Here is a 27842-nt window from a genome sequence, read left to right as displayed (position 1 = left end):
AAGACAAACAAAAACAGCAGAAAAAGCAGAAAGCCCAAGCTAGATAAGAATGCTGATGACCCAGAGCTCAAGGACCTTCAAGGTCCCTTCCAACTTAAGCCACTCTATGATTCTGAAGAACAAAATATAGTTTTAAAGAAAAAGATGGGATCACCTCCTGCACCACTCTACGTCTCTCCTTGGCTACCTCAAAGGCTACAGAATGCAGTACACAAAATACAGCACACACCAGCATCTGAACACCATTGACTCCTCCAAATTCCACTGGAGACCAATGCGATTTTAACACCAATGGCCTTTGTAGCAGTCAATTTCTGCATCAAAAATAGGAAACCTACAAGCAGGATTTTTTTGATACCTTGATATATGCACTGAGTACCTTGAGCCTGTGTACTTTAAGTTTGTGCCAAGCTTTGTATTTCCACATAAATTTCCTTGAGCAAGTGTAGAAAGTCATTCCTTCAGTAAAAGGACAGCACAGGGCTTGAAATAATAGCTCAGAGCTATTCCAGAGCACATCCATCAGATTGGGTAAAACCTTCCATTCTGACCCAACCTTCAGGAGAACTCAGTTTGCAAAAGCCGTCAGCAGTGCAAATCATGCTTTGTTTTTCAGGTGGAGCAATAGAAGCTGTAAATGTCCCTGGTCATTGCAGGGAGGTTGAACTAGATGGCCCTTTAGGGTCCCTTCCAACTGAAACGATTCTATGAATTATTCCAGTTAACAGCAGAATGGCCAAAGCAACACAGTGCAATAGACGAGAGGAACTTCTTTCCACTGAATGAAGTAAAACAAAAATAATTTTTTTTCCCCTGGAGAATAAGGACAGCTGGCACAGTAATATACCCAGCTCACTCATCTCAGCCTTACATTTTACCCAGTATTTTGCAATAAAGCGTTATGTAATTCCAAGTCATTTATACAAATGGAATGTGGCTGCTACTGAAAAACACTCCGAGGATCAGACAGAGAGCTCCTGGCAACTCAAAATACTTTCCTATCTCTTAAATTTATGGTTAAAAATGCCAGTGTGATGGCTCCAACACTTACGTACTCCAATATTTCCAAACTTGAGGTTCAGAATAACTATTCTTAATTAAGAAATTTACCACAATCGTTTTAACCAGCACTTTTACACATTTAGTTTGTTGCATTGCTTCAACAGGATGCTTTCCAAAGCTCAGCTCATGTCTATTTCACATTGCCCCTGAATAGGCACAGTTACCACATCCAGATCAAAGTTAGTAATGAAGAAGTGAGTGGGCAGTTATCTCCAGCACAAACAATTAGGCAGTCAAAATATGCATTTGATTAATAGGAACAAAGAAAATGTGACTCAGCCTGGAGAAAAATAAAGTTTGCTTTTAAATAAAGCAATTTAACTTTTTTTCCAACAGAATGGCCAAAATCAGACTCTTTTAAAGCGGGCTGCCACATCTCAGAGCCTCATCTTTACCTACTTGGACAAGGACACATGGGCAGCAGCAGATCTCCAGGCAGGAGAGAGTTTTTTGCAGAATTAATTCTGCAGTACCATCTCCCCACAGTGCCTCAGATATCACTGTTGGGGAAAACAGTGTAAATGGGGTCCTGCTCTTCATCCCACGCACGGTGCCAAGTACAGAGGAAAGGTTTGATACCAACCACAGCAAAATTTATACACCCATCTGATTTTCAAAGCATGCTAGGATTGTATGCTACACCCACCAAAGTTATCATCACCACAATAGAGTTTCTCAGTCCCTTGGGGACAAAATGATTTATTCTCAAAAAAACAAAACAAAAAAAAACCCAGAAAAACAAAACAAAACAAAAAAAGAAACCAACAAAAACAAACAAACAAACAAACAAAAACAAAACAAAACAAAAAAACCCAAAAAAAACAGCATATGGTGCTCCAGCTCACACCAAGAGAAAGACTGCTTTGAAACAGAAGGATAGAACTGACTTACTTGTCCAGAATGAAGTACAAATCAAACCCTCCGTAGCAGGCAGGACCCCCGTTCTCTCTCTTCCCACTGTGTCCATCACACACCAGCAGAAAAGTTGCAAAGAAGAAACACTTGAAGCCAAATCTGGAGGTGCTTTGCTTTTCAATGGCCATTATATCCAGAGAAGATGAGAGAGAGAGAGAGAAAAAAAAAGTCTTCTTCCTTTAATCTCCTTTATTTCACAGCCTTCTCCCCAAAAGCCATTCAACACCCTTTAAATGCATAGACAGGTATTTTACTTCTTAAAACTCCACTTGCAACAGTTGTCCTCAGGAATTGCAAGGCTTCCCCCCTTGTTTCCCTTGCACTTCTGTTTCTTGGTTTCAGATTTCAAGATGCACAATACTGTATTTCACTTTTTTTTTTTTTTAAAGGGACTTTGACCCTCACTCTCCCTTAGTTTCAAAATACCACCGTTGCTCCCCAACAGGAGCAGAGAGATTTTGCTTTACTGCAGACTTCAGCAAAGACGGGGAGGGTTTGACCCCCCCCCCTTGTCCACCTTTAATTATTATTGTTATTATTAAAAGAAGAAAAAAAGATAAAAAGAAGGAGAAAAAAAAAAAAAAGCAGCTCAGAGAATGCCACCTACTGGTGAAAACTCAATTCTCAATTTAACTGTAGTCTGTGGATGGAAAAGACATCATCTGTGCATTGAGCACACGTAGTGCAGGCTCCAAGATTTGAGGTAAGCAGATTGCTGACAGCACTCATGCAGCATTGTGCAATATCCAAGTTAGAGGCATAAATAATTAAAACCCGGAGCAATGTAGCAAAAGTCAGAGAGAAACTACAACTGCATTCATTCTTTGTGTTTTCTCAGTCTTAAGAAATCCCATGTCTATGACCATGCTTCGCTCTGCTATCCTGAGCTTGCTCCAAGGGCCAGACACCAGGGGATGAACAACCCTCCCTCTTCCTGCAGACCCTGCCAGGAAACTCATCTTCTCAGACTTCTTCCAAAACCAGCACCAAAACGCTGCAGGACAACTCAAAAATAACACCATTCCCAATTCAGAGCAACCCTCAGTGCAGACAAGAGCTACAGTAGAGGTCCCAGGAGTGGGAATATCTTTCCAATTCAAATGCTCTTAGGAGAATAAGGAATTTTATTTCTTTTTATTCCTTATTATTGGGGATTGGAACCAGCTGGTCTTTGTGGTCCCTTCCAACCCAAGCCATTGTATGATTCCCTCTTATTTGTTTCTGACTGACTCTGAAATGAACAAATAAATAACAATTCAGAATAGAATAAAAATGCTGTGCTCAAGAAAATAATTCTAGCCTGAACCTAACAGGAGGAAGGAAAGGTGCAGGAGATTGGGTTCCCTGTGTGGCTGTGCATTCAGGCTAACAGAAGGCCCCTTAAATCTTGGAAATAAACTAACAAATGAGGCATCAGATGGAGAGCAGAGCACTGAGATGGAGAGGTGAAAATGTGAGGTGAAATGCTGTGATTTGTGCTATGGCATCAACGTGGTTCAGGGCAAATTTTCCTCATGCAGCCAATGTGCTTCAGTTGCACACAGCAGCTCAATGGTTAATTAAGCTCCAACTGATGCTCTTAGTGTGTGATTAGCATATGGGTATCTAAGTGATGGAGGAAGTGATATCAGCTGGTTTTCCTGTTTTATTATCTATCCTGAAGCAGCTTGGAACATATATATATAACATATAATTCAAGGCTGACACCCAGTGGCCAGGAGCTTTTTTCTTCCTTGGATTGCTGTAACTTTTCAAATAAATCAAAAGCAAAAGAGTACGGTGATCTTATCTAACTTTATTCTCTTTAAACTTATTTGTGTCTGCTGCAACGTGTAGTCCTGGGTTGTGTTTTTCTTCCGGTGGTTAGTGTCTTTTCCACTGCTTTTCTATCAGGAACCGCTAATTATTTGCACATGGATGTAACCTCTCACTGAAGGGGAATATTAAACTCAGTAGATAAATATTTTGCTTGTGAAATTTTAGTAATCAGCCCAGGTCTCAGCAATGCTGTGATTGCACCAAATGTTGAGGATGTCATTGCAGCCTTTTAGATACCAGCATTTCTGAAGATCAGGTGGCTGAATACGATCTCCAAGGTTTCTCCACAGTTCCTTCAAGGCTGAGTTAGAGCCTTTGGGAGAAAATATCCAGCAATCTTGCAGTGTCTTATGTGGATCAATATTCTGTTATATTATAGGGACTATAAATAAATACATTTATCAATACATTAACAGTGAGTGCGGGGATGTAAATCCTGGGAAAGTTACATGGTTGTGATCTGGGAGTGTTGGGATGAGATCAGGAAAGACAAGGCACAGCTGGAGCTGAGCTTGGTTGGGGATGTAGAGAATAGTAAGCAGGGTTTCTACGGGTACACAAAACAGAAAAAGAAGATAAAAGAAGTGACATCTCTTTGATGAGAGAGAGAGGAGGATCTGGTTCAATTGACACAGAGAAGGATGAAGGACTCAACATTTTTGCCTCAGACTTCACTGACAGTTGTTCTTTCCATATCTCCAAAGCACAGAATGTCTAGAAAGGAGCTCGGGGAATGAAGTCCCACCCACTATAGGAGATTGGGTTTGAGACTGTCTGAGGAACATGCAAGTCAGCAGTCCATGGGACCTGATGAGATGCATCCAGGCACCTGAAGGAACAAGCAGATGGAGTAGCTAAGCTGCTATCCATCGTATTTGAAAAGAGGTTGCACTGAGGTGCTGTCACCAGTGACTGCAGAATGGGAAATGTGACATCTTTTTTTCAAAGAGAAAAAAGGAGGTCACAAGGAGCTACAAATTGGTGGTGTTGAGTTACCCACCAGTGCAAATCCACCATTTGTGCTCCTGCCCATGACAAAAGTTTTGGAAATAGAGGCCCTTCCAACCCAACCCATTCTATAATTTGGAGTTCTTTATTTTTTGAAGCTTTCATTGATCATAAAGAGTGTAGCAATGAGAAAACAGACACAGTTTATTCATGCTAAAAGTGTTTATTTGGAAGATACTATCACCAACTGATCTCTTACAACATCTGAATCATGAAGAACAAAACTCTCAAAAGACATGATGTCAGGGAAGAATAGCATCAGGGATGGCTTTGTTCAGCTATTGGGTGTTGATACTAGGTTCAAGAAAGGCATGGTGCTCAAACTTTGCCAGCACGGCAGTAGTCAATGCCCACAAGATTCAGGACATCAAGTCTGTAGCATGCATTTTGGTTGTAGAAAATCTGGTTTCCTAAAAGAAAGAAACAAAATACCATGAGTTAATTCCCAAGATGTTACTGCAAGTCATCAAACCCTGATTATGGCACCAACAGCAAGACAGCTAATGATTTATACTTGTACGCATAGCAATGGCTTGCACTTTACCTCTGACTAAGGAATGTTTTGTTATAATCATTGCTATAGAAATAATTTAAGTCTATGATTGAAAGATTCTTATGAGCTGCATATTTAACTCAAACAAAGGAATGCAAACTGATGCTACTTAATAATCTTTACATTTTCTAGTACTAAGGGACACTATTATACCCTATATTGTTAGTATATATTATTGTGTATTATACAGATATGCATGTATATTTAATAGGCTCTATCAGGCTTTGTCGTTATCAAACAGTCCTATAATGTTTAGACCACAAACTTCTATGTCATGTAATCATTCTACCACTGAAAAAAAGGGTACAAAGCAGCTTGGCATAATATTGGGAAAAGAATGTTCTTTGCTTCCATGGGAGTCATTTAATGGTGGGATTCCTCAATAAACTTTCAGCAGTCTCTGAACTGAAGAATAGTAACACAACATTCTTCCGATCCTGAGCCCTCCATTCAAGGCCTGAATTTTTAGACTTATGTCTCCCTTCAGTGGTAACAACAGAAATGGTGTATTGCCAAAGGAAACAAAATCACCTGTTTAGCTTATAATTCATATGATCACACTTACCACCCTCTTGCTGTGACTCTTCGAAAGCAATGAAGGTTGGGAGTCCACTGCAGAGAGCGAAGATATCGTTTCCATAAGACATGAGGTCACGAGCCTGTCTTCTGGAGACGACGTACCTGATGGAACTCGAGAGCACGCTTTCGCCTTTCACATTCTAAACATCAAATAACATAATTTGGTGCCTTGGTCCATTTAATTTTATGCACATTCCTATTTCTGAAGCAATGAGACTGTGCTTGTTCTACTAAAACTGTACAAAAGAATTTCCTCAGTCACTTATAGATCTCTCACCATAGAGGTACCTGGGATGTAACTGGAAGAGTGGAAGGAAGTTTTCTAAAACTGGAACCAAGGGGAGCAATAGGAACAGTTGGCAAATGTATCTACATTAAAATAATTTGAAAGCAGTTCTTATGATCTTAAGAATTCTGTTTTAATGGGAGAAATTCTCTTAACTGTTCCAGAGTGCTTTGTTTTCACTGAATTTCAGGCATATTTTCCTAGTTAAGTGATTTGTCTATTAGGCAACATTTCTGGATACCTGTACTTTCTCTCACAACTTAGACTTTGTGCTGGTTTGTATTCATTATTCAGCTACAGCCACAGGACTCCTGTTCTAAATCATACCAGTAATGTGGCGGCTGAGATGAATATGTGATGTTCAAAGAATTAAAGAGTTGTAGAATCTTTAAGGTTGGAAAAGATCACTAAGATAATCTAGTCCAACCATCAACCCATCACCACCATGCCCATAGAATTACAGAATCATTGAAGTTGGAAAAGACAATTAAGGTCATCTAATCCAACCATCCACCAATCCGTGCTCTCTCATGCCCTAAAAAAGAATGAAAGTCCAACCAATTGCACCCAAAAAGCAATGTTCCATAACGAAAAAGCAATTCTGCTTTAAAATGATTCAGAGTTAGATATTTCTGGACTGAACTATCCAAAAATAATGCCACTGAAAGTTTCCTAAAACCAATTGCTTCTTAGCAACCTCTGCATTTTTTCAGAGAACAGATAGATGAGGGGAGGGGTGGAGAATGCATCTACTCTTTTCCCTTTGAAAAAACACCATACCACTTCCAAAAACCTCTCAAGAAGGAGAAAACATTCTGTTAAGAAACAGCTTGATGAACTCCAGAGTATAGACACACTTAGCTGGAATGACTGAGACTGGTATATACTTTCAAAATTATGGTAGAACTTTATCAAAGGGTTCCTGGAAGTCCACTCAAATACGTTTCCTTCTTGCTGGTAAGCAAGTTGAGTTAAGCTTCAGAGGGCACAAAGATGCACCTTACTGAAAGCAAGACTGGAATTGTAGATAGAGGTGAATGGTTTTGCTCAAGTCTGAAATGTAACTACCCATTTCCCCTCCCATGCTTGCTTTTCAAAAACTGAATTTTTTTATAACAACTTAGTTCTCAGACTTTAAATGGAGTCTGTGTCTATAAAGGGCTAATAAGCTGAACAATCATGCTATTATAGTTATTATTATAGTATTATTTGTTTTGGGAAAGTCTGAAAAGTAACTGCCCCTTTTTATCTTACGTTATTCTGTTCAGCAAGGAGAGCAATTGAGTTAAGAGCAGGCATCAGGACTCTGTTCATTGTGGAAACATAGCAGACTCCTTCTTGTCCAAGTTTGGTTGCAATGTAGCCCTGTAAAAAAAGTTGGAACGCAATAATTCAACTTTTAATTCATAGAGGTCTGTATTAAAAATCAAAGTAATGAACATAGAGTGTTTCTACCCCCAAACTTAGACTTGATAAGAATAATTCTCTATTTTGGTCAGCTTTCATAGAATCTTAGAATCATTAAAGTTGGAAGAGATCTCTAAGACATCTAATCCAAACATCAACCCATCACCACCATGCCCACTCATAGAGTCATCAAGGTTGAAGAAAACCTCTAAGATCACCATATCCCACCATTGCTTTATCCCCACCATGGCCACTAAGCCACGTCACCAAGTGCCACCTCTCCACAATTCTTGAATACCTCCAGGGATGATGACTCCACCACCTCCCTGGGCATTATAGGAGCTAGGCTCTTTGTAAATATTCTGAAAAAACATGCTCCTTGCCACTCACAGTTCCGTAGTTCCAAACAGTTGTCCATGTATTTTCAGCTGATTCTGACTGAATAATTGCCACAAGGGAGTTTCTATTGATGGTCAGTGTTTGGACGCCAAGGCCAACATTGATGGTGATTGTCCTAGGGTATTGTCCCCTATTTACTTTCACATCCTGAAACTGGCAAACAAAAATAACATTTTTAGACTTCCAAGTGATAGCTAGTTATCTCCCCAGAGATTTAGAAAATCAGTGCTATAATATAACAAATGCTGGCTCATAAGGAGCGCCGTCAGTGACCACTGTATTGTCAAAATGATGAAAGAGTAAGGCCATAGCATTCTGTAGTAGCTCTAAGAATAACTTTAATATATTAATGAATAATTTACTATAAATAATTTTACAGTGGTTGCCTCGTGGTTTCAGGGTTTTGTGCATGAAAAACATTTAGATTTTTTTCCCTCTAAAGAGAGGGGGAAAGTTCAGGAAGTAGGGAATGTAGAAGAAGAGCAGCAATGTATAACTTGGTCACTTTACTCACTTGGAATTGTGAAAGAGCTGGAGTCAGCACAAGTCCAAGAAGGACGGTAGCAACAATCTGAAAGGAACATTGAAAGCATAAAAATGTAACTGCAAGTCTGACTGATGTTGAGAGGTACTCCTTGGATACCCATTGCTTCCATACTGGTTTTACAATGGTCACCTGAAGTGACTCATCCTTGCTTTATGCTAGAATAACCCATACTGGCAATCTGCATTTCTAAGAACAGGATCTGAAGTTGCTACAGAGATCAATACAGCATTGATACAATATACATAGATATTTTACAAGAGTGAGGAGAGAGAATTTAAATTTCCTCTGCACACACATCACAAGAAAGTGGTTTGATCCATAGCATGGTTCTCCAGATTGCAAAAAGCCCATTGGCAAAAATGGACGCTGATCTAGGAGATCTCTTGTGAGATCGAATAGTGCATAAATCAGCTTTTACAAAGATCCTTGCCCCTTCATCTATTTAGGCTAATGCAGTCTCAAATGGAGGAGCGAAACCTCCCCGGAGAGTAACTTTTCACTATAAATGAGCAAAGGCATTTCCAAGGTATAAAGGCAATAGCTTTGAGTTATAGTACATAAGAAGTAAAAGGCAATAGCTTTGAGTTTTGGTATAGAATAAGAAAGTAGCTTGCATACTCACAGTGAATTTCATCTTGACTGCAGAGCGGATGCAAGTGCAGATGGAACGAATGGGGCAAACCATCCACTTATATACGCTAGTCTCAGGATCAGGCACAGAATGATTAAGTATGGAAAGAAAATTATCTAGTAATTTGTATCCAAGTCTTTGTGTCCTTGGACATTATTTCCTGCCATAACTGTTTCATAAATGGAGGGGTTATACTTATGCAAATTCCGACCTGTCAGTCTGACAGAATTATCAGATAAGAATCCATTTGCAGTGAAAAAGGAAATGTGTTTTGTGATAACTTTCTGACATATTTGCTGTCTAATTTTGAAAATTTACGTCAAAATGGAGACCAGAGATAATCTAAGGTCACAATAAAATATCCTTACATTAGGGAAAATACACATAGGTTAGGGCCTTTGCACTCTCCAAAACATACTGGACTTTATCATAGAACCACAACTCCACCAGAATGTACAACCTAAACGCAACACTGCCACCAAAAATTGCTTTTCAGTAAAATTTCAGCTGAATTACAACATACGGGAATGTCTATGGGTGTCTCTATTATTGTAGGTAGCGACAACAGCTTTTTTCACCTTGCCATGGCTTATCTTCCATAGTAAAGTAAAAGTTGATTGCGAAGAGCTGAAGATTCTCTCAGGGACTTTTTTTAATAATTGATTTTACCCTCAAGTTGCTCAGTTTGATTTTGTGTGCAATCAGTGCAGTCAGTGCAAACCAAAAGAGTCTGAAATTGTCCAACTGCAGTTCAGCACATTTTTCAAAAAATGAGGGAATTTCTTTTCATTTCTCTCTCAATCACCTCTAACCTGTGCTGCAAGAGCAATACTAGATCAAATTCTTGCACAACTGAGGCAAATCTGCACATCCTAAGGGGCTTTTTTAAGCACTCTCACAAATTATGTTCCTCCAGAGTCCTGGATTCTATTCTGTTTAATAGATTATTTAATGACTTTTTAAGTTTTACTCAATTTTGAAACTTTTCCCCATTTGAAAAAAGACATAAGTTCAACAGAATCTTCATATTATGCCTGCTGTGTGATGGGAGAAAAACAGAGCTACAGAGATGGGATCAGGAAAATCAAGGCACAGGTGGAGTTGTAAAGGGATGTGAAAAATAAAAAGATGGAGTTCTTTAGATACGTTGGTCAGAAGAGACAGGCAAGGGATAGTGTAGTCCCTCTGGTAAATGAGGAGGGAGAACTGACTTGTTGCCTGACCCACCTGGTGGCCTTCTGTGATGGAGCAATGTGTTGATGGACAAAGGGAAGGCAACTGTGTCATCTACCTGGACTTGTACAAGGCCTTTGACATAGTCCACACCACATTCTTATCTCTAAATTGCAGAAATATGGATTTGAAGGCTAGACTGCTAGGTGGATGAAGAGTTGCTTAGATGATCACAGCCAGAGGGCTATGGTCAATGGACCTATGTTCAAGGTGGTGACAAGTGGTGTCCCCTCAGGGCTCATCTTGGGACCGGTACTCTTGCAGTCTCACGTAGCAGTGTGTGATAATACACTAATTGGAACCTATGTGCATGTAGTTTAAGTGGCTTAGGCAGAAGCTGGATCGTGCTGCTCATGTTTTGTGCCCTCTGTTTGAAATTTTGACCTTAACTGGAGGCAGTCTTGGAGCAGCACTGCCCCTTGTTGGGTGCATCATCTGTCACAGGGACTAGAAGGCCCCTCGAAAGACATTTCCCAGTGACAAGCAATTGGATAAGTAGAGTGTCTGTTTTCTCTCAGGGAAAATGAAGGGCAAAGCTGGAAAAGGAGAAGAAACTCCCTGCAAGTCGGTCAGGAGCTTTGTTTAAATACTGCAGCCACATGGTTACTTTTGTTTGGAGGTTCTAAAAACTTGTGGTAAAGGCAGACAAACTTTGGTTTTGATTCCATTTTGCATTTTGCTGAGCAAAAAGGCTGCTGTATTTTTGACTTAAAGTAACCATAGACTTCTATGAAAAATAAAGCGTCTAGTAGGTTAAATCCTTCCAAAACTCCAGGAAAAGAGCATCTGAGAAAGGAGTCCTCCAACCAGCCCCGATCAATGTATTAATCATCTCAGATCCATGGAAGAAATGAGTTACAGCCATTTTGCCTTGGTTTTGGCCTAACTACAACTCAACTCTAAAATGTCCATCTGCACTTTTGTTTGATTAGGGTGTGTTTTTTTTATTTCCTGTGTTAAATGTTGGTGAAACAGTGGGAAATAATAGCTACATTCAACTACAAACTGCATTTCACTTAATGATTCTGTTACTGAAAGCTTGATTTCTGCATTTGTACTTGGCTATAATTCACTGCAGTGTTATTATTTTTTTGTATAAAACATGGTATAACAGCATTTTAGCAATAAGTTGAAATTGAAATAATTCACAAATATGCTTGTTTTTATATATATGGACATAATTCTTTCTGATATAGTTATGCAGTGTGTAACACCACTTTATTTTAGCAGTGATGGAAACTTTCTTAATGTCAAATCTCTTTGGGAAATACTACAAGATCATATTTAAATGCCAAAATTGGAATTTTTAGGTATTAGAGTTTAGCAACTTAGCTTTCGTGCTGCTTCTGCTTTTTAAAAGGGTCAATAAAAACACAGACTAGTGGAGGCTGATGATGCATTTTACTGAAAGAAAATATGCTCCACAAAGAGCAGAAGAGAAGACAGATACATGATTGACACTGTGATCAAGATCAGATCATCAAGAAAAAAGGTTCTTCGTGGGTACGCAGATCTGTGTATTTTCTTCCTCAAAATTTCATCAGGAGAAATTTATAAATTGCAGTAAATGAACCTCATATTTCTGAACTCGTTTCTGATGCATGAGGCATCATCGTCTGAGAAGTTTGATGCTATAAGAAAAGAAAAAAGCTGATTAAATTTGAATTGAGGAAACAGAAGAACAATGTAGTGACATTTTTCTATCATTATGTTCTACCACTAGAAATGTTGAACTCAGCAAAATCCCAATTGAAAAATTGAGTTGTAGATGTATGCTACAAGCCACTGCTAGTGCAACCATCTTAGACAAAAGTCTTATTAGTGCTTATTTTGGCATGCAAAATGCTATTTACCAATATACTCACCAGGAGATGGGAAAGCAAAGTAAGTGGGAACTCCTCTGCACAGTCTTTGAATGCGTGCTCCATATGGGAACAGGTTCAGGAGTCTGTCGTTTGAGATCACGTAACGATGCTCTATGGGTGGAAGGTACCCAAGGGAGCTAGCTCCCTAGTGTCAAAGACATAAAGCCAGAATACAGCATTTAGGAAAATAAAATAAAATTAGAGTTTTCATAATGCAGAAGAGTTTATTCAACTTCTATTTATTTAACTTGATGCAGCTTTTGAGGTATTTAGAGCAACTCAACCCTGTTGAGAAATTTCACTTTAGGAAACTTTTCTCATTTACATTGATATAGAATAATAGAGTCATAGAGCCATTAAGGCTGGAGAAGTCCTCAAAGATCATCTATTCCAACCATCCACCCATTCCCACCATGCTCCTAGAATCATAGAATCATTAAGGTTGGATAAGACCTCTGAGATCATCAAATCCAATTGTCCACCCATCCCCACGATGCCCACTAAACCATTCCCCAAGACTGATAATTCCCAGCTGGTTAACTTTCTCGGCACTTTCATTCACCAGCATACCTCAAATCCATTAAATCCTGTGTCAGCTTTGCTAATGATGCAGGTGTTTTTTCCCAGTACCTTGGTTGCGATGAAGCCCTATTAAAAAATACAGTTAAAAGACAGACTATTAAAAAATGACAAAAACAAAAAACAAAAAACAAAACAAAACAAAACAAAAAAAAACCCCGCACATTCAAAGGGTTTATATAGTACAATTAATCATAGAGAAGGAAAATGTTTGTCTGTTATATTGCCTAGGTAAATGATGTTGGCTAATGATGGACTTTGACAAAAGTAAAATAAATTGCCTTAACTGGTAATGCCACGTTTATGTGGTGTTATATTATCTAGGCCATATGAAATTCAGGGCATCAGAAATTATAGAATGGTTAAATGAGAGCATTTTTAAAGCATCACCTCTAAAACCTCACGATCTTGCTGAAGGTTCTGAAAAACATTTGGTTCTTTTCCCCTTCTAATCTAAGTGCCAATTTGGATTTTTCAGCAGTGTGAGAAGAAGCAGGTTTGCAGCTTTACATGGTCTTTACTGAACTCATTGAACAGTTGTGCAACTTGGTTGCTTGGTTGGTTGTCCCCACAGATTGTCTTGGACTGCTTGTTCTTACATCAACCATCTTACACCTTAATCAAGAAGAGACCAACCAAGTAACACCAGTGTCTACCCATTATCAGCTTGCACTGTAACCCTTTGTTGTAGAAGCCAAAACGTTGCTTGAGCCTTGGGGGCAGCCACTTACAGTCTTGGCATCCCAGACGGTTTTCCAGTTATTAGGTGGCCTGATGGCAAACCCACCATTGACAAAATGAGGGCGTGGACGGTGTGGAATTCCAAGACGAGGTGGATGGCGTGGATTTCCATGGCGGATTAGATAGTGTGGATTTTCGCCAAGGGGTGGATGGCGTGGACCTTCATCACGGGCTGGCTCGTGTGGACCTTCACCACGGGGTGGACCTTCGCCACGGAGTGGAAGGTGTGGATTTTCGCCAAGGGGTGGATGGCGTGGACCTTCATCACGGGGTGGAAGGTGTGGACCTTCACCCTCGGCCCTCCTGTGGTTCTGGTTTTGGAAACAAATTAAAGATAGTGAGGATTTAGGTTTGGAGATTCCCAGAGGTGTTTCACGTTCTTGTTCTGGTACCATACTTTAGAAAATAATTACTCTCAAAGGCCAGAATAAAAAGGAGATAAATTCCAGCCTCAGCACTGCAAAGGCCGTAGTACTTCTGCACCAAACTTTACATTCAGACTTCAGTAAGACCTGTTTTCCATGTATATTTAATGGAATCCTCTCTGTGAAGGCAGGCAGGCTTTAACATAACTGCTCCAACCCTTCCTCCCTGTCCCCCTATATAGAATATCAGACGAGGTGGAAAAGTTGGGTATAAAACATTTAAACACTGGGTGATTTACTTTAAAGTTAAAAGCTAGACTTGATATTCAGAACATGAAAGAAAAAAAATGTAGGAAAAATAAAATAGTTCTTTATTGCCCTTCCTTTTCACCAGAAGAATTTGCAATAATTTACCGTATTTCACTGTATTCACTGCTACCATACTTTGTTCATAAATACTTAACAGTATTTATGCTAATCTGAAAGTCAGAATTTGTTGCTGATTTCATATTTAGCAATTGACATTTTCTCCTGATACATCCACCACTTATATATTTTCTCTAGTGTAAAAAAAGGTAGTTTCATGCTAAATGTCCTATTTCAGAACACAGCTTCATTTTCAGAACTATTTTTTTCATTTGTCACAACTAAAACCCATCAGTTCTTATGGCAGTGGTGCATCTTTGCACTATACTTACCTCCTCAGCAAGGGTTGGAGCCAGGAGAACTCCAAAGAGAGCAAGCACAATCTGAAATGAACAATAACATATGCTCATTTTGCATCAAGTTATTTTCTTTCTTAAAATAAGCTTTACTTCTTGCTTAGCTTCATGCTCAGCATTTTTCTGGAGTCTATCTGATGAGTACATAAATATGCAGATAAATCAGATAATCAATCCATATAAATTGCTCTTAACCTTAGAATTATATTTTGTGCAGGTAAAAAAGCTCATTTAAACAGTGGGCTTTTTAAAACATTTCCAGCCCCAACTCTGTGCACTCCTGGAAAAAGCTGGACTGAAGTATTTCTTTTTAAGAGTGAACTTTTCACTGCGCTTCTTGATTTTCAGAGCAAGCATCCATGTGTACCCATTGCAAAGGGCTGGAATATGAGCGTGCAGCACAGCTGTGTCCTTGGAACACAGCAAAAATGGGACTTGAAAGTCCTCATAACAGTTCTCATGCATCCAAATACAAAGCTGAAGAGGGTAGGCATGTATTTCTGTACAAAAGCACATTGCTACCCCTCTCTAAAATTATGTTGTTTTGATGATCCCATGCTTCTTGTTCAGATTTCCTTAGGGTCAAAAGTCCTGCTGGTATATTTTTATGTAAGATTCAATACTAAACACCTCTGTAACAATAACCATTGTAGACAATTGTTCTCTTGGAGACAAATCCTCAAATACTGAACCCATCACAAATTTCACTGACTTCAAAGGAGAGTTTTTAATAGTGAGATCCAAGTGTGACTCAGAGTATTTAACATTTTGGAAATTATCCTGCAGCAGTTTCAGACCGCTGTGAATATCACTGCCCTTCGCAGTCCCATACATGCACTTGAGTCTCCCACAGCTCACGGTTCTTCTCTTATGCTCTTGACAGACAGCTGCAAATTGACTTCATATAACTCAGGAAGACCATTCACTTGTAAATGAGACAATATTGCCCTTCCTAGATTTTATGAGTGCATCTCACCCTTGAAACAGAGCACTTGTTTGGCAAAGCATATGGAATGAGGTCACTGCCAAAAACGAAATTTCACCCATGAAGTTGCAACCCATTTGGCCTTTTTGCTCTGTAAACCCTACATAATTCAGTGATAGTCCTATAGGTGCCAAGAAAGACTCAAAATAGTTTAAAAACTCTCCAACATTAGCAGTTTTATGAGAAAGTGATATATGTACTTACAGCGAACTTCATTTTGATGGTAGATGAGGCAGGTTCTGCTGGTAATTGATGTGTACTCTTACTTCTTATAGAGTAATATCCCAAAGTAAAATGGGTTTAACTTCTTGGCAGGTGTCCTCTGTTCACAGAATCATGACGAGTTTCCTGTGGAAGCAGTCTGATAAGAGTAGGCTTTGATACAAACCTAATCGAACTCATTACATATTGAAAGATTAAAGAAATCTTGTAATGGTAAGATGAAAGAATTCAACAGTAACTTCTAAAAGGAGAAAAAAAAATCAGAACCAGAAAATGGATGCCTAATACAATTTGTAGTTGTACTTTGTATGATGAAGAACTCAGCCTAATTTTTTTATTCATAGCTCATTACATTTTAAAAATAGCAATATTACCATCTCTGTTGATGTAAAAGGTGTTAATTCATGTCCCCAGGAATGATGGAGTTGGATCTATATAATAGAAGTTATTGAGTCTCTTTGCTTGCCTTCTGTCCTGAATCCTTTAGCTCTGTTTTGTCCTTGAGGATCTGCTTTCTATCCTTGAGACCTGGCCTCTGCATTTTCAGCTCTGCACAAAAGTACTAATAACTACTTAAAAAAATACTGATTACAGAATAAGTTTATTCAAGAAAGGGACCATATACTTGAAATTATAAAAGATGAGTAAGGCAGGAGCAGTAACAACAGACATTTTATATCAATTGTAATGTAGAAAGTTGATTTCTTATGTTCATCTGAATTTGGTAATTACATATGGAGCCAAAGGAAAAATGTATTAGACTTGTTTGCTGCAAAAACTTTCAAAATGTTTGCATAGTATTTTCATTGGCCCATGAAGAAGTCCGATTCTTGTTGCCCTAGAATGATCTCCATTGCTGCGTAATGTACAGAGATACTTAGAATAGAATAATTTGAGTTGGAATGGACGTTTAAAGGTCATCTACAAGGTCATCATCCCTACATACCCCCGGATAATTTGGATTTGTTTCTTAGCCCTGCTCGTTAAAGAAGAAGCAGTTTAAGAGGTACTCATTTAAATACTTGAAAAGCATTTCTTTAACAGCAGCTCTATCAGTACATCAGTCCTGCACCTTGCAGCAGTCAGTATGGGTTGGCACACTCTGTTTCCTTTGCATTTCTGGAATGGCACAATGGGAATTCTGATATGAACTAATGTCTCTGAACCAAATTATCCAGTGCTGTCAGTTGCTGAATAATAGTAATTGAAAAGGTCAGGGAATCTGACTTTAATTAAGAAGATGAGGCCTAATTCTCATTTGTAACAGTGACGGCTCCATTTTATTAGTAATGGATGTCTTGTTGGACTGCAGCACTGTGGGTGAAAGAACTGCTTTTTCCTCAATTTTGCACCCACTTTGCAATTTGCATGAGGTGTACAGTACGTTGAATGAAAGTAATACATTACTAAGCACGAGGATTTCCTACTTCCAGTTGATCTGATTTGTGGATGCAGAATGGAGACCTGCATGTTTTTAGCTTCAAAGATCCAAAATATACAGGAGTTTATTTTGAATGTCGTGAAATCCTCTCAGAGTCTCTGGAAATTTAATTTTTGACTTGTTCCCAAGAAATGCATTGAGAAGCTGAACTCTGTAATTCTTGTCCCCATGGTGTCATTACTAATGAGCTGGAACAAATGGTTTGGTCCATTTGTTCTAACAACCACCGCCAATTTGGCCATTATCATAATGCATCACACTTGGAAGCCTGAATCTCCAAATCTTCCATCAACTTTTGATTACTGAAGTACTTTGCATGGCAAACACACAATTAGAGCATTTGACATTAAGAATCGCTGATGGAACTAATTACAGTATTAGAATCCAGGAATAAGGGCAGGGAGGGGATGCATTTACAGTATGAGATCTTGTTCTTTTTCCAACACAAGCTTTCTGTATCTCTGTCTGATTTTAAAGCTTTGATCAAAGCATTCTCTGCTTCTGTACTAAGTTCTTGTACCACTGTGCAGCAAACTCCAAGGCTGAGGAATGTTTAACCCTAGACTTACGTTTTCATGTGTAGGGTTTTTTTTCATACCTTATAGTATAGAAAGAATAAAAACTACAGAAATTATTGGTGGATTAACCCTAGAAGCTTATTTTTTTAACTACTGAATTTGACAAATTCTGCTTGCCCCATCCATGGACAACATGGATTTTTCTAGACTATGTCACCCCATTTTGATCCCACGTCTGGCATGCCAGCTGAATGCAAACATAAGCATAGAGAATTTTGTTGCTCTTTGAGGCGTTGCTTCATTCTTTACTTTCCTCCCACTACCTACTCACTCCCTGATAAAGCAAATATTTATCAAAAGAACATGAAAAAAAGCATTAGTCACCAAGAAAGTTTGTTTTGATAGTATTATTCCCACATTAACTTGATTAAATCTCTCTCCCTTGTATGTTGAAATTCCTGTTTGGTTATCAGACATGAACCGAAGTTATACAAGTATTCTTTTCATACGATAGTCAAGGTTTGTTTGTTTAAACAATTTTTACTGGATGGTGGTGTCAAATAATGTATCAAATTCTTCTTGTAATTTTCATCTCATAGACTAAGAGTAATTTAAAAATATCTTACAGAGGTAAATTAGAATGTATTTTAAAATACTTGGCCTTATAAAATGAGCTGAGAAATAAGTTTTTTGCAACAGTACACATTTCTGTGCTGTAGGAATACATTCCTTTTTCTGAATAAGCTTCTCTGTGCTGATAGGACCCATCTGACAGCTGACTGCATAGAATCATTAAGAATCATAGAATCATTAAGGTCAGAAAAGACTTCTAAGATCATCTAGTGATCACAATCATTCATGTGGGGAAAAGTTTGAAAGTCTTCATTTTGATCAAAATTATCTGAAACAAGACTGCCTTGAGAGAGTGGATACCATTGTAAAATTTTGGGGTCATGGAGGAGTTCTGCAAGAGAATGCAAGATAATGGCCTCAAGTTGCTCCAGGGGAGGTTCAGGTTGGATGTTAGGAAAAGCTTCTTCAAAAGAGTAGGTAGGCACTGGCACAGTCTGCCCAGAGAGGTCCTGGAGTCACCATTGCTGGAGGCACTGAAGAATAAGGTGGAGATGTGGCACTGAGGGACCTGGTTTAGTGGCCAGTATTGGTGGTAGGTGGATGGTGGGAGTCAATGATCTTAGAGGTCTTTTCCAACTGTAATGATTCTATGATTCTATGATAATTTCAGATACATTACTGGGAGATTTATGGATTTCAAGTTACAGTCAAGAGCCAACTAGAAGTGTGTTCTCTCTTGCAATAAGATTAATTAGTCAAATGCTTTTTAGAAAGTAACCTTTTATTTTTGGCCTCACCTGAGAGGATCAGCAAAATTCAATCCTTTCAACATATGGTGGAAATAATGACAACGTAGCCTCTGTTGTATGCCTCCTTCACTAAATACTGCTGATTAATCTACTCTCATGTGTGGCTTAGGAAAGCAGAAGCTCATGCTTCAATGCCATGGCAGTTTCTCGAAAGAAATTAATATATAAAGACATAATGAATACTGGAAATTTAATTTAACATTAGTTTTAAAGCTTTTAAAGCTTTTCATTTGGGCTTGTTCATGAATCCTGCTGTGAAAGGTTGTAATCTTGCAAACAAATAACCATTTGAAAAGAAGGGGCAGGGCCAGCTTTCAACAGGAGGGCAACATCAATCTAATCTAATTTAAACTAATCTAACCACGCTTGTCACAATTTCATGTGTGTTTGTATTTATGTTCTGATATATTGCTTAGCAGCACAGCTTTGTTACACTGGAGATAACACTGTCCACGTAGAGTTGCATGGTGTAAAGCAAATGCATGCAATTTACTTTTATATTGAGGCTTACTTGTATGCCTGGATGACCTCTTTCACCTTTTCTTCAGTTGATTAATGACTGTTCAGTATCTTCACTAATGATCTGAATGATGGGGTAGAGTGTACCCTCAGTAAGTTTGCAGATGATGCAAAACTGAGGAAGTGGCAGATTCACCAGAAGATCATTCTGTTGTCCAAAGGGTCCTGGACAGGTTGGAGAAATGGTCTAATGGGAGCTTCATGAAGTTCAACAAAGGGAAATACAATGTTCTACACCTGTTGTGACAGAATTTAGCAACCCCTAGGTCCCCCAGCTGGGAAGCAGATCTGCAGAAAAGGCCTTGGGAATCCTAGTGGACACCAAGTTGACCATGAGCTAGCCACGTGGCCTTGCCACTAAGAAGGCTAGCAGTATTGCTGGGTGCATTAGTCAAAGCATTGCCAACAGTTTAAACGAGGTGGTCTTTTTCCCCTCTTCAATCCAAGTGAAGGTGTGCCTGGGATACTGGGTCCAGTTCTGGGCCTCACAGTACAGGGGAGACCTGGATGTACTGAAGGGATTCCAGCATAGGGCCACAGAGATGCTGAAGGGCCTGGAGCACCTCTTATACGAAATAGCTGGCAGTGTTTAGCCTAGAAACTAGAAGGCTTAATAGACATTTCAACAAATTATGTAATTACTTAAATGGAGGATGCAAAGAAGACAGACTGAGGCTCCTTCCAGTGGTGCTCAGTACCAAGACAAGAGACAAATGGCACAACCTGGAAAACAAGAGGTTCCATCTAAGCATCAAAAAGCACCTCTGTGCTGCGTGGATCACAGAGAGCTGGCATAGGCTGCCCAGAGATGTGCTGGAGTCTCCTCATTGAAGATCTTCAAAGCCAACTGGATGTGGTCCTGGAGACCAGCTCTGGTGACCCTGCTGGAGCAAGTGGATAAGAGCAGATGGCCTGCGAAGGTCCCTTCCAATCTCAACTATTCTCTGATTTTGTAACTAAGATGACAGCAATTTCTTGGCTTTTGGGCTGGATTCTCATTTTGTGAGAAGGGAATAGGACTCAGTTACGACATTTAAGTTGTGTGTGATTGGTCAAGGTATGCACACAGAATGATGTGGAGTCATAGGACAAGAAGCAATGGCCTTTATTTGTGCCAGGGGGAGGTTCAGGTTGCATACTGGGAAAAGTTTCCTCTCAGAAAGAGTGGTCGGGCACTGGAACAGATTGCCCAGGAAGGTGGTGGAGTCACCATCCTTGAAGGTGTTCAAGAAAAGGCTAGATGTGGTACTGAGTGACATGGTGTAGAGCAGTCACAGGCATGGGTTGATAGTTGGACTAGATGATCTTCCAACCTTAATGATTCCATGATCACAGGAGAATACAGGTCATAATCACAGGAGAATACTCATGGAGATGTCCCATGGTCATTGACTTTTGTTTGGTATAAGATACAGTTGTAGTTTTAAAGGAGGAATCTCCATCCTGCTTCTCTTGTGGCCATATGTGAACCACACATTCTCTGAAGTCTCATGTCACTCCTTTTTGTACTGAGGAGAAAATCAGTAAACCAGATTGTGCCTGTGAAGCAAAATTGTTACTTCTAACAATGTCACTAATTTCAATTCATCTGATAGATACCATGGTGTCTGATCAAAAATTAGCAATACTTTTTGTTAGAAAAGATCACACATATACTAGATGGAAGAAATGGCTGAAAAGCTGGTCTGTTCAGTAGCTGACACGTAAGCATGTGTGGTGTTGGAATTTTTTTCCAGGATTTCTCTGAAGACTATCAGGCTTTTAGGAGTTGTTTTTCAGAAGACAAAATGCATACTGTATGAATGAATAGCAGAGTTGTTCCTGATGTCCTTTTGTTCTAGACAATATCCTGTTAAATATTAAAAAAATGAAATAGAAGGAGTGGAAATTCCACTAAAGTTTAAACCAGTAAACAATAGCTATTTGGGGAGTGATTAATCACACAAAAGCTGATGTATTGACTGCTTTTAACATATCGAGATCTGGTTATCTCTGCCAGCCCAAAATTTCAGATACGTGATACCCTGGCATGTAGATATGGACTTGTTGTGGTCAATGAACAATTCTGTCAAGTGTTTCCCACACCTACTGGATGATATAAAAGTTGAAGGTCTCTGGAGTTTTCTTGAGTTCCTATCCTCCACAGCCTCTTGTTGAAAGAAAAATGAAGGCATTTGTAAGTATACACATTTTTATTCAATTTATATTATAAAATGTTCATTTTAAAATTAAAATATAGAAAAGAAGATGTTCTGAGTAGTGGTGCAGTACTGGGACTAACAGGATCTATGTATTTGGGTTTTTTTTTGGTTGTTCATTGGGAAATCTCCGTGAAGTCAGTAAGAACTTTATTTCAGTGGACGATGTAGAATCTGATTACAGTTCAAAACAGGGATTTAGTTATGATTAAATAATTCCAATTGTGGAGACAAATTAAGAAGTAACCCGCCATATGACTTTGAAAGATGCAAATAATGCCACAGTTGTTCTGCATTTTTACCATTAGAAGCAAAAAAAAGCTAATATCAGTAATATTACATTGCAGAACTGTGATTGCTTTCAAGTAACACACGTGTGGAGAGGGTAGTATTTCAGAGTGACAGCATAGTTGCTCACCTCAGTTTATGAACCGATTTTTTGTCTCACCTTCATTGATATGGCACTGCCCAGTGTTTCTGTTGGGTGAAATGCTCATTCCTCTGATTACAGGCTGCAATTTTCATTTTGCTGGGAGTCTTCTGGACTCAAACTTCTGCACTGCAGGTAAGTAAACTGGCAAGCTTACTGGTGCATGTACTTTAAAATGCATTAGATTGATGGGAAGGGAGGAATGTAATAGGAAGAACAGAAGAAACTAAATTGATGCTTACTGCCAAGCACAGAATAAATAGATTTAACCAAAAATGACAAGAGACAAAAAGACAAAGAGTCAGTTCCACACAGCTGTATAGTAGCAAGAAATATAGGCAACATAGGTCCCCTTGGCTCAGCCTGAAGTTAGAAGACTCTTGAAGCCTTCTCTGCTGCCATGTACAATAATCTAATGTAAATATAATAACATAATTCTCCTTGGGCTGTGGTGTGGGTCTGCCCCCTCCCCTCTCACCATGACTCAACCACTACCACAATTAGTCCCCACCTCGAGCGCCTCCCGAGATTCCTAGAGAGTTAAAGGATTTCACATTTATATGAAGCAATCACGATTATTGGCATATATTCTTGGTTTATACTGTGTCTTTAAAAGTGCAGACCAGATGAAAATGTTTTTATGCTTTTTACCACAGAGTTATCTCCTGCCGGCACCTAACAATGAATACGTCACCGGCTCTATGACCATTGACAACAAGAAGAACTATGCTGATGTCCATGTCCGATCTGGCCTGTACTCCTCTGACACCATTTTTGACTACCAGCATGTAAGTAAATCTAAGAATCTGCCTAGAATCTAACAATCACTATGAAGATGTTTGTAAATTCAGATATGTTGTATTGGTGTGCTTTCATTATGAATTGCCATGAAATACTGTTTCTTCAAAGACTCCCCTCACTTCTCCTCTTCTGTAATTTCTTTTTCACACATATGATGATGCATTTTTATGAGACTTGTTATGACATGGTGGTCATTTGTGAAAGTGAGAAGACTGTCACTGACCTCAATGCAAGAGAGTCAAGGCTGCCATCATTTGTGTATTGCAAATGGAGCAGGAGTCCATGGGAAAAGACCACTCAAGTCTTACAGACAGACATTAAAGTCTCTTTTATTCCCCAAAGGTGAAAATGCAAAGCAGTCATTCTACAATAGTCATTGTAACCACTTTATGTTTCTTCTAGATGGCCCTAAAGAGGAGGAAGAATCAACACACATTAGTGGTAACCATTTTTAGTGAATTGCTTTTTGTTTTACTTTGTTTTATTTTTTATCACAGGGATATATTGCAACAAGGCTGTTTTCACGACATGCTTGTTTCATCATGAAAATTGATGAAGCTTCCATCCCTGAGCTGCAAGAGATTGGACGCCAGGCTTTTGAGAGACAGGTAATTTTGTAGAAAAATTCATTCTGTATACAAAAAAAAGTCTACTGTGTGCAAGCTACAGGGCTCTAAGAAGACCTGCTGTCCTTAGGAATGGCTACTAGTGGTTAGCAATGCTGGAACAGATCTGACAAAATAGAACTTCAAGGAAATATCACACAGAACACGTCAATATTTTGTGTTTGACATCATTTGAAATAGTTTCATTTGCAGAACAGAATTCAGAAATCAATTTACTTTGACTGAACTGTGATTTTTCTGGCACAACTTATGACAGTCCTACAGTAGCACATTTGCTATTGCACTTCGTACAGCACCCTTATGGACTGGGAGGATTAAAGTATTTGGGAATTGCTTGACTATGCAGTCAATTAATAATTTATTAAATAGCAATACAACTCAGCTTAACTGTATTGATAGAAATAGTATCTAGTGAAATTTGTTTCTGAACAGGCTGGAAAAAATGTTTTAAAACATGTATTTCTTAGCTAAAGCTTTGTATGAGACAAAGATATTAGATTTAGGGATTTTTCTCAAAGGGTATCTCAGCCACATGAAACCAAAGTTAGGTTACTGATGACATCTACTATTTTCTCTTTAGACTATGAGGAAAATTTATTCTCCACGAGTTATGTGGGTACAGTTTCAATCCGGTAATGCCATGTTTGGGAGCATCAGAGAGTGGCTTCGCTATGGTAAACCCATTGAGCAACTCTGCAAGGGTCTGCCTCTCTACAAGCTTACAAAGAGTGAACGTAAGTAGGAAAAAGAAAACGTTTTTTTCCTTTAAAACTAAATCCATATGGCAACTTTGAGAGGCAGGGACATATTGTCCCATTTTGGAGAGGGGGAATAAACTGCCTGGCAAAATTGAAAGAATAAGGCTCCAGGATGCTTTGGAAAATCTTAAATTATGTTTTGCCATCTAAATATCTAGTACAGCTGTTCCAAAGTGGTTTGTCTTGTGTCACAGAGGATTCAGTTGTATCAATGGTATGTATGGTGGTCCCACAGTGATACCTGCTGCACACTGTGACTGGAAATGAGGAGCCCAAAGGTGATTTAAAGCCATAAAAATGGCTTTAATTCCTTTGTTTTGTTACACCATAAAAATTTTCTACAGTGTCCATTGAGACTAGCAGGAGACTTGAACAAGACCATGATTGGGGATTGTGTTTATGTATTTAACAGACTCTTCCTTGGTGAACACAGGAATCTTGTCAGTTAAAATATTTTTTTGTTGTTGTTTTTGTTTTAGCACTGACTAATTCCAACAGCTGTGCCAGTGCAGGAATTCCATCCATTTTGGGCATTAATATCTGTGAAAGACTCAGAGAGAACTACTGAGCTGGACAGTCCTTTTGCATGGAAATGGCTCATTTCTCTATGTGCTTTTCTGATGGTACACATGTTCTTAAAATGGAAGAAAACAAAATCAATTTACCTGTCCTGAGCTTTGAAAGCAACAAACATATGCTCTACAAATAAAGACAATGTAGTAATTCAAATACTTTGTCTTCTTTCTTCATTTGAAAATGGAACAAAAATAAACTAGGACTTCCTAGAGGTTTTCCTCCAGAAAAGATGTGTTTTGCTTTTGTGCATTTGTACACTTAGGCTGTGACATGACATAGGCAGTGGGTCATGCTAATGGGGAAAAAGAATGGGTTTTCCATTGAAAACTTTCCTTTGACATCAGCATCCATGGTCTTCAGGGACTGACCCACACATGTTTGCTAGTGGAAGGAGAGAGGGACTGAGGAAACAAGCAAATGAATGCATAGAAAAAGGGAGGGAGAAAATATTTGTTATCAACTGTCATGGGAATACTTCATAATATTTTTAATCAAATTTGATTCAAACATTATTGTTAAGAGAAGCATCTGAAACAAAGCCCCAGGGAGGTGTTCCAGAACTGTGGGGTTCCAGGTCAGTGAGCGTGGTGGGATGGGTTGGGGATGGACTTGGGGATTGCAGAGGTCTTTTCCAACCTTCATGATTCCATGGTTCTGTGATATCTCTGCAGCTGCTCAAAATACAAGATGAAGCAACACTGATGATGCCCGTGTGCTTTTCCTGTGAATCTCAGCAAATGGTTGAGATCACACATGCATGGTTGGTGTGTATTTTGGGGTGGAAGACTGAATATCTGTAGTTTATTGGAGCCTTGCTGGCAAATGGCAAGGTATCCCTTTGGAGTCCAGGAAGCTAGCCTCAGGTCCGTGATTTATTATTTTCAAATCAGGCTCATTGTCAAGCCATCTGCCATGTATTAAAAGAGCATTTCATCACATTTCATCGCCTTATGGTAAAACTATTTGTTTGGATTAATCAATAGCCCACAGGTTCTTTGTGATCCAGATAAAGTTTGTGGAGAGTCAAACTTCAATAATTAAATCCAAGATTATTTTTGTGTATCTCCAAGATACGGGACAGTTTCTGTTTGGAAGTGACATTCACTGGTGGGAAGTGGAACTGGGACTTGAAGTTGTAATGTTCTTGGCTGATGCACAGCAGACACAAAACACCTCAAAGCACTCTTTGATAGCGCTGCTTATCAAGAGTGTTCATGTGGGTTTTGACCTTCAAAACTTTTATTGGTGTTGCAAGATTCTGAGAGAATATTCTTTAAAAACTAAGGCCTTAAAAAACTAAGTTGGAAGCCATAATCTTGTTTCCATGTGACAACCACCACATTTCAAAGTCGTAAGAGATGCAGGGCCAAAGAAGAAGAGCAATGCTCTGTGTAGTTCTATTCTTCTCTTGTGTAATTGCTTACAGTTGCTGAACACTGTTCTAAATGGGCAAAATAAGGGATGAATTGCCGCTTTGATATTACTGATGAGAAAGTGAAGCACTATCCTGTGCAATTTAGACCTTGAATGTAATCCTATTGGCACCACTAAAATATCATCGATTTCAAAGATCATACAAGAAATGGCTGCAGAGCAGAGGAAATTAATTCAGAATTTGGTAACCGTAACCACAGGACAAACAGAAATGTACACCAACTTCTGAACAAAAGCAAAAAAAAAAAAAAGGACTTATGCATGAGAAAAAAATGCTGATATTATATCTTTTTGATACTGTAGTTGGCCAGTGCTGTTTCCTGCTGACTGTGCCACCATTTGCCATATGTTCTGTGTACCCATTTTATACTATAATTAATCTGTTTTCACAGTTTTACAAGATGATGGATGCTGTTGCTGGGGTACAGCAAAAGACTAAGTAAGTAAAAAGCAACAAGAGGTGAAGTATCCCTGGAGATATACATGGCTCATTGGTTGCCTTAAACAACTGTCTGAAACTGTTTTTGATCTTTAAACCCACAGCCTGACAGCAAAGTTCTGAACTGAATGTATAATCTGGTGGAAAATTTGAACTTTCATTTTACTTCACAGTTAATTTAAGCATGTGTTCTACATATTATGCAGCATATGGTATCACAGAGCTTGTTAAATATGGGTCATCTATTGGTAAGGATTTTTTTATATTGTGAATTCTAAGACGTTTGTCTGGAATGGATGGAAAATTCCCACTGCTTTCCATGAAAGGAACCCATAGAGCACAGAACCCATTGAAGTTCCTAAGTGGAGAGCAGCCAGCAACCACTCTCAGGAACAATGGGAAAGTTACGTTCACAGTCAACAAAGGAGAGTGCTACTGCCAAAGGTTAATGTGCAGAGCTGATTGTGCATGAGGCTGATTAGCCTTAAGCATAAGATAAACACCTGGAAAACAGCACAGGCATTTGGCATATCTGCATGAGAACATGTAAAGGGCTCTGGTGATCCCACCAGGACTGGAACCCAGATCTACCATGAAAATGAGGAAAGGAGATGTGCCCATCTTAGATGCTAATGAGATATTGGTAGAAGGAGACTAGAAGAGTGTGATGAAATGAGTCTAAAGAAGACTATTGTGATGTGACTCTTACCATCTTAAAAGTTATCAAATCTATCCAAGAGCTTTCCATCCAAGTAATACGCATTCTGGAGATCTGGCTTGCTTTACATCTAGTCCTTTCCTAT

The 27842-nt window shown here is 39.0% G+C and overlaps 4 protein-coding genes across 4 annotated transcripts in view; 1 reads left to right on the top strand and 3 right to left on the bottom strand.

The window, feature by feature from the left end:
- ANTXR1 (ANTXR cell adhesion molecule 1) overlaps window positions 1–2488 on the bottom strand; it is an 89057-nt gene extending 86569 nt beyond the window's left edge. The window contains exon 1 of the mRNA XM_031607990.2: window positions 1954–2488. Within this exon, the coding sequence (XP_031463850.2) occupies window positions 1954–2105 (152 nt within the window). The 5' untranslated portion in view covers window positions 2106–2488. The remainder of the gene's footprint in view (window positions 1–1953) is intronic.
- Window positions 2489–4956: 2468 nt separating this feature from the next.
- LOC116238408 (gastrokine-1) lies at window positions 4957–9276 on the bottom strand. Its single transcript, XM_031608059.2, has 6 exons — window positions 9197–9276; window positions 8542–8598; window positions 8019–8180; window positions 7476–7586; window positions 5922–6075; window positions 4957–5213 (listed from the first exon to the last, which is right to left on the bottom strand). Exons 1-6 carry the CDS (start codon window positions 9257–9259, stop codon window positions 5122–5124), a joined length of 639 nt encoding a protein of 212 aa, XP_031463919.2. The 5' UTR covers window positions 9260–9276; the 3' UTR covers window positions 4957–5121.
- Window positions 9277–11989: 2713 nt separating this feature from the next.
- LOC149914827 (uncharacterized) lies at window positions 11990–15911 on the bottom strand. The gene is made up of 6 exons (XM_090125460.1): window positions 15900–15911; window positions 14687–14737; window positions 13614–13934; window positions 12874–12951; window positions 12304–12448; window positions 11990–12069 (listed from the first exon to the last, which is right to left on the bottom strand). The coding sequence occupies exons 1-6, from the start codon at window positions 15909–15911 to the stop codon at window positions 11990–11992; spliced, it is 687 nt and encodes a 228-aa protein (XP_089981586.1).
- A 5873-nt stretch (window positions 15912–21784) lies between these two features.
- On the top strand, window positions 21785–25272 carry GKN2 (gastrokine 2). Its single transcript, XM_031608002.2, has 6 exons — window positions 21785–21953; window positions 22487–22540; window positions 23062–23193; window positions 23704–23814; window positions 24413–24566; window positions 25070–25272. The coding sequence occupies exons 1-6, from the start codon at window positions 21942–21944 to the stop codon at window positions 25156–25158; spliced, it is 552 nt and encodes a 183-aa protein (XP_031463862.2). The 5' UTR covers window positions 21785–21941; the 3' UTR covers window positions 25159–25272.
- Window positions 25273–27842: the final 2570 nt, after the last annotated feature.

Source organism: Phasianus colchicus, chromosome 27, assembly GCF_987193195.1.
Source record: "Phasianus colchicus chromosome 27, bPhaCol1.hap1.1, whole genome shotgun sequence".
Taxonomy (NCBI): domain Eukaryota; kingdom Metazoa; phylum Chordata; class Aves; order Galliformes; family Phasianidae; genus Phasianus; species Phasianus colchicus.
This window is presented reverse-complemented; position numbering and strand designations above follow the sequence as displayed.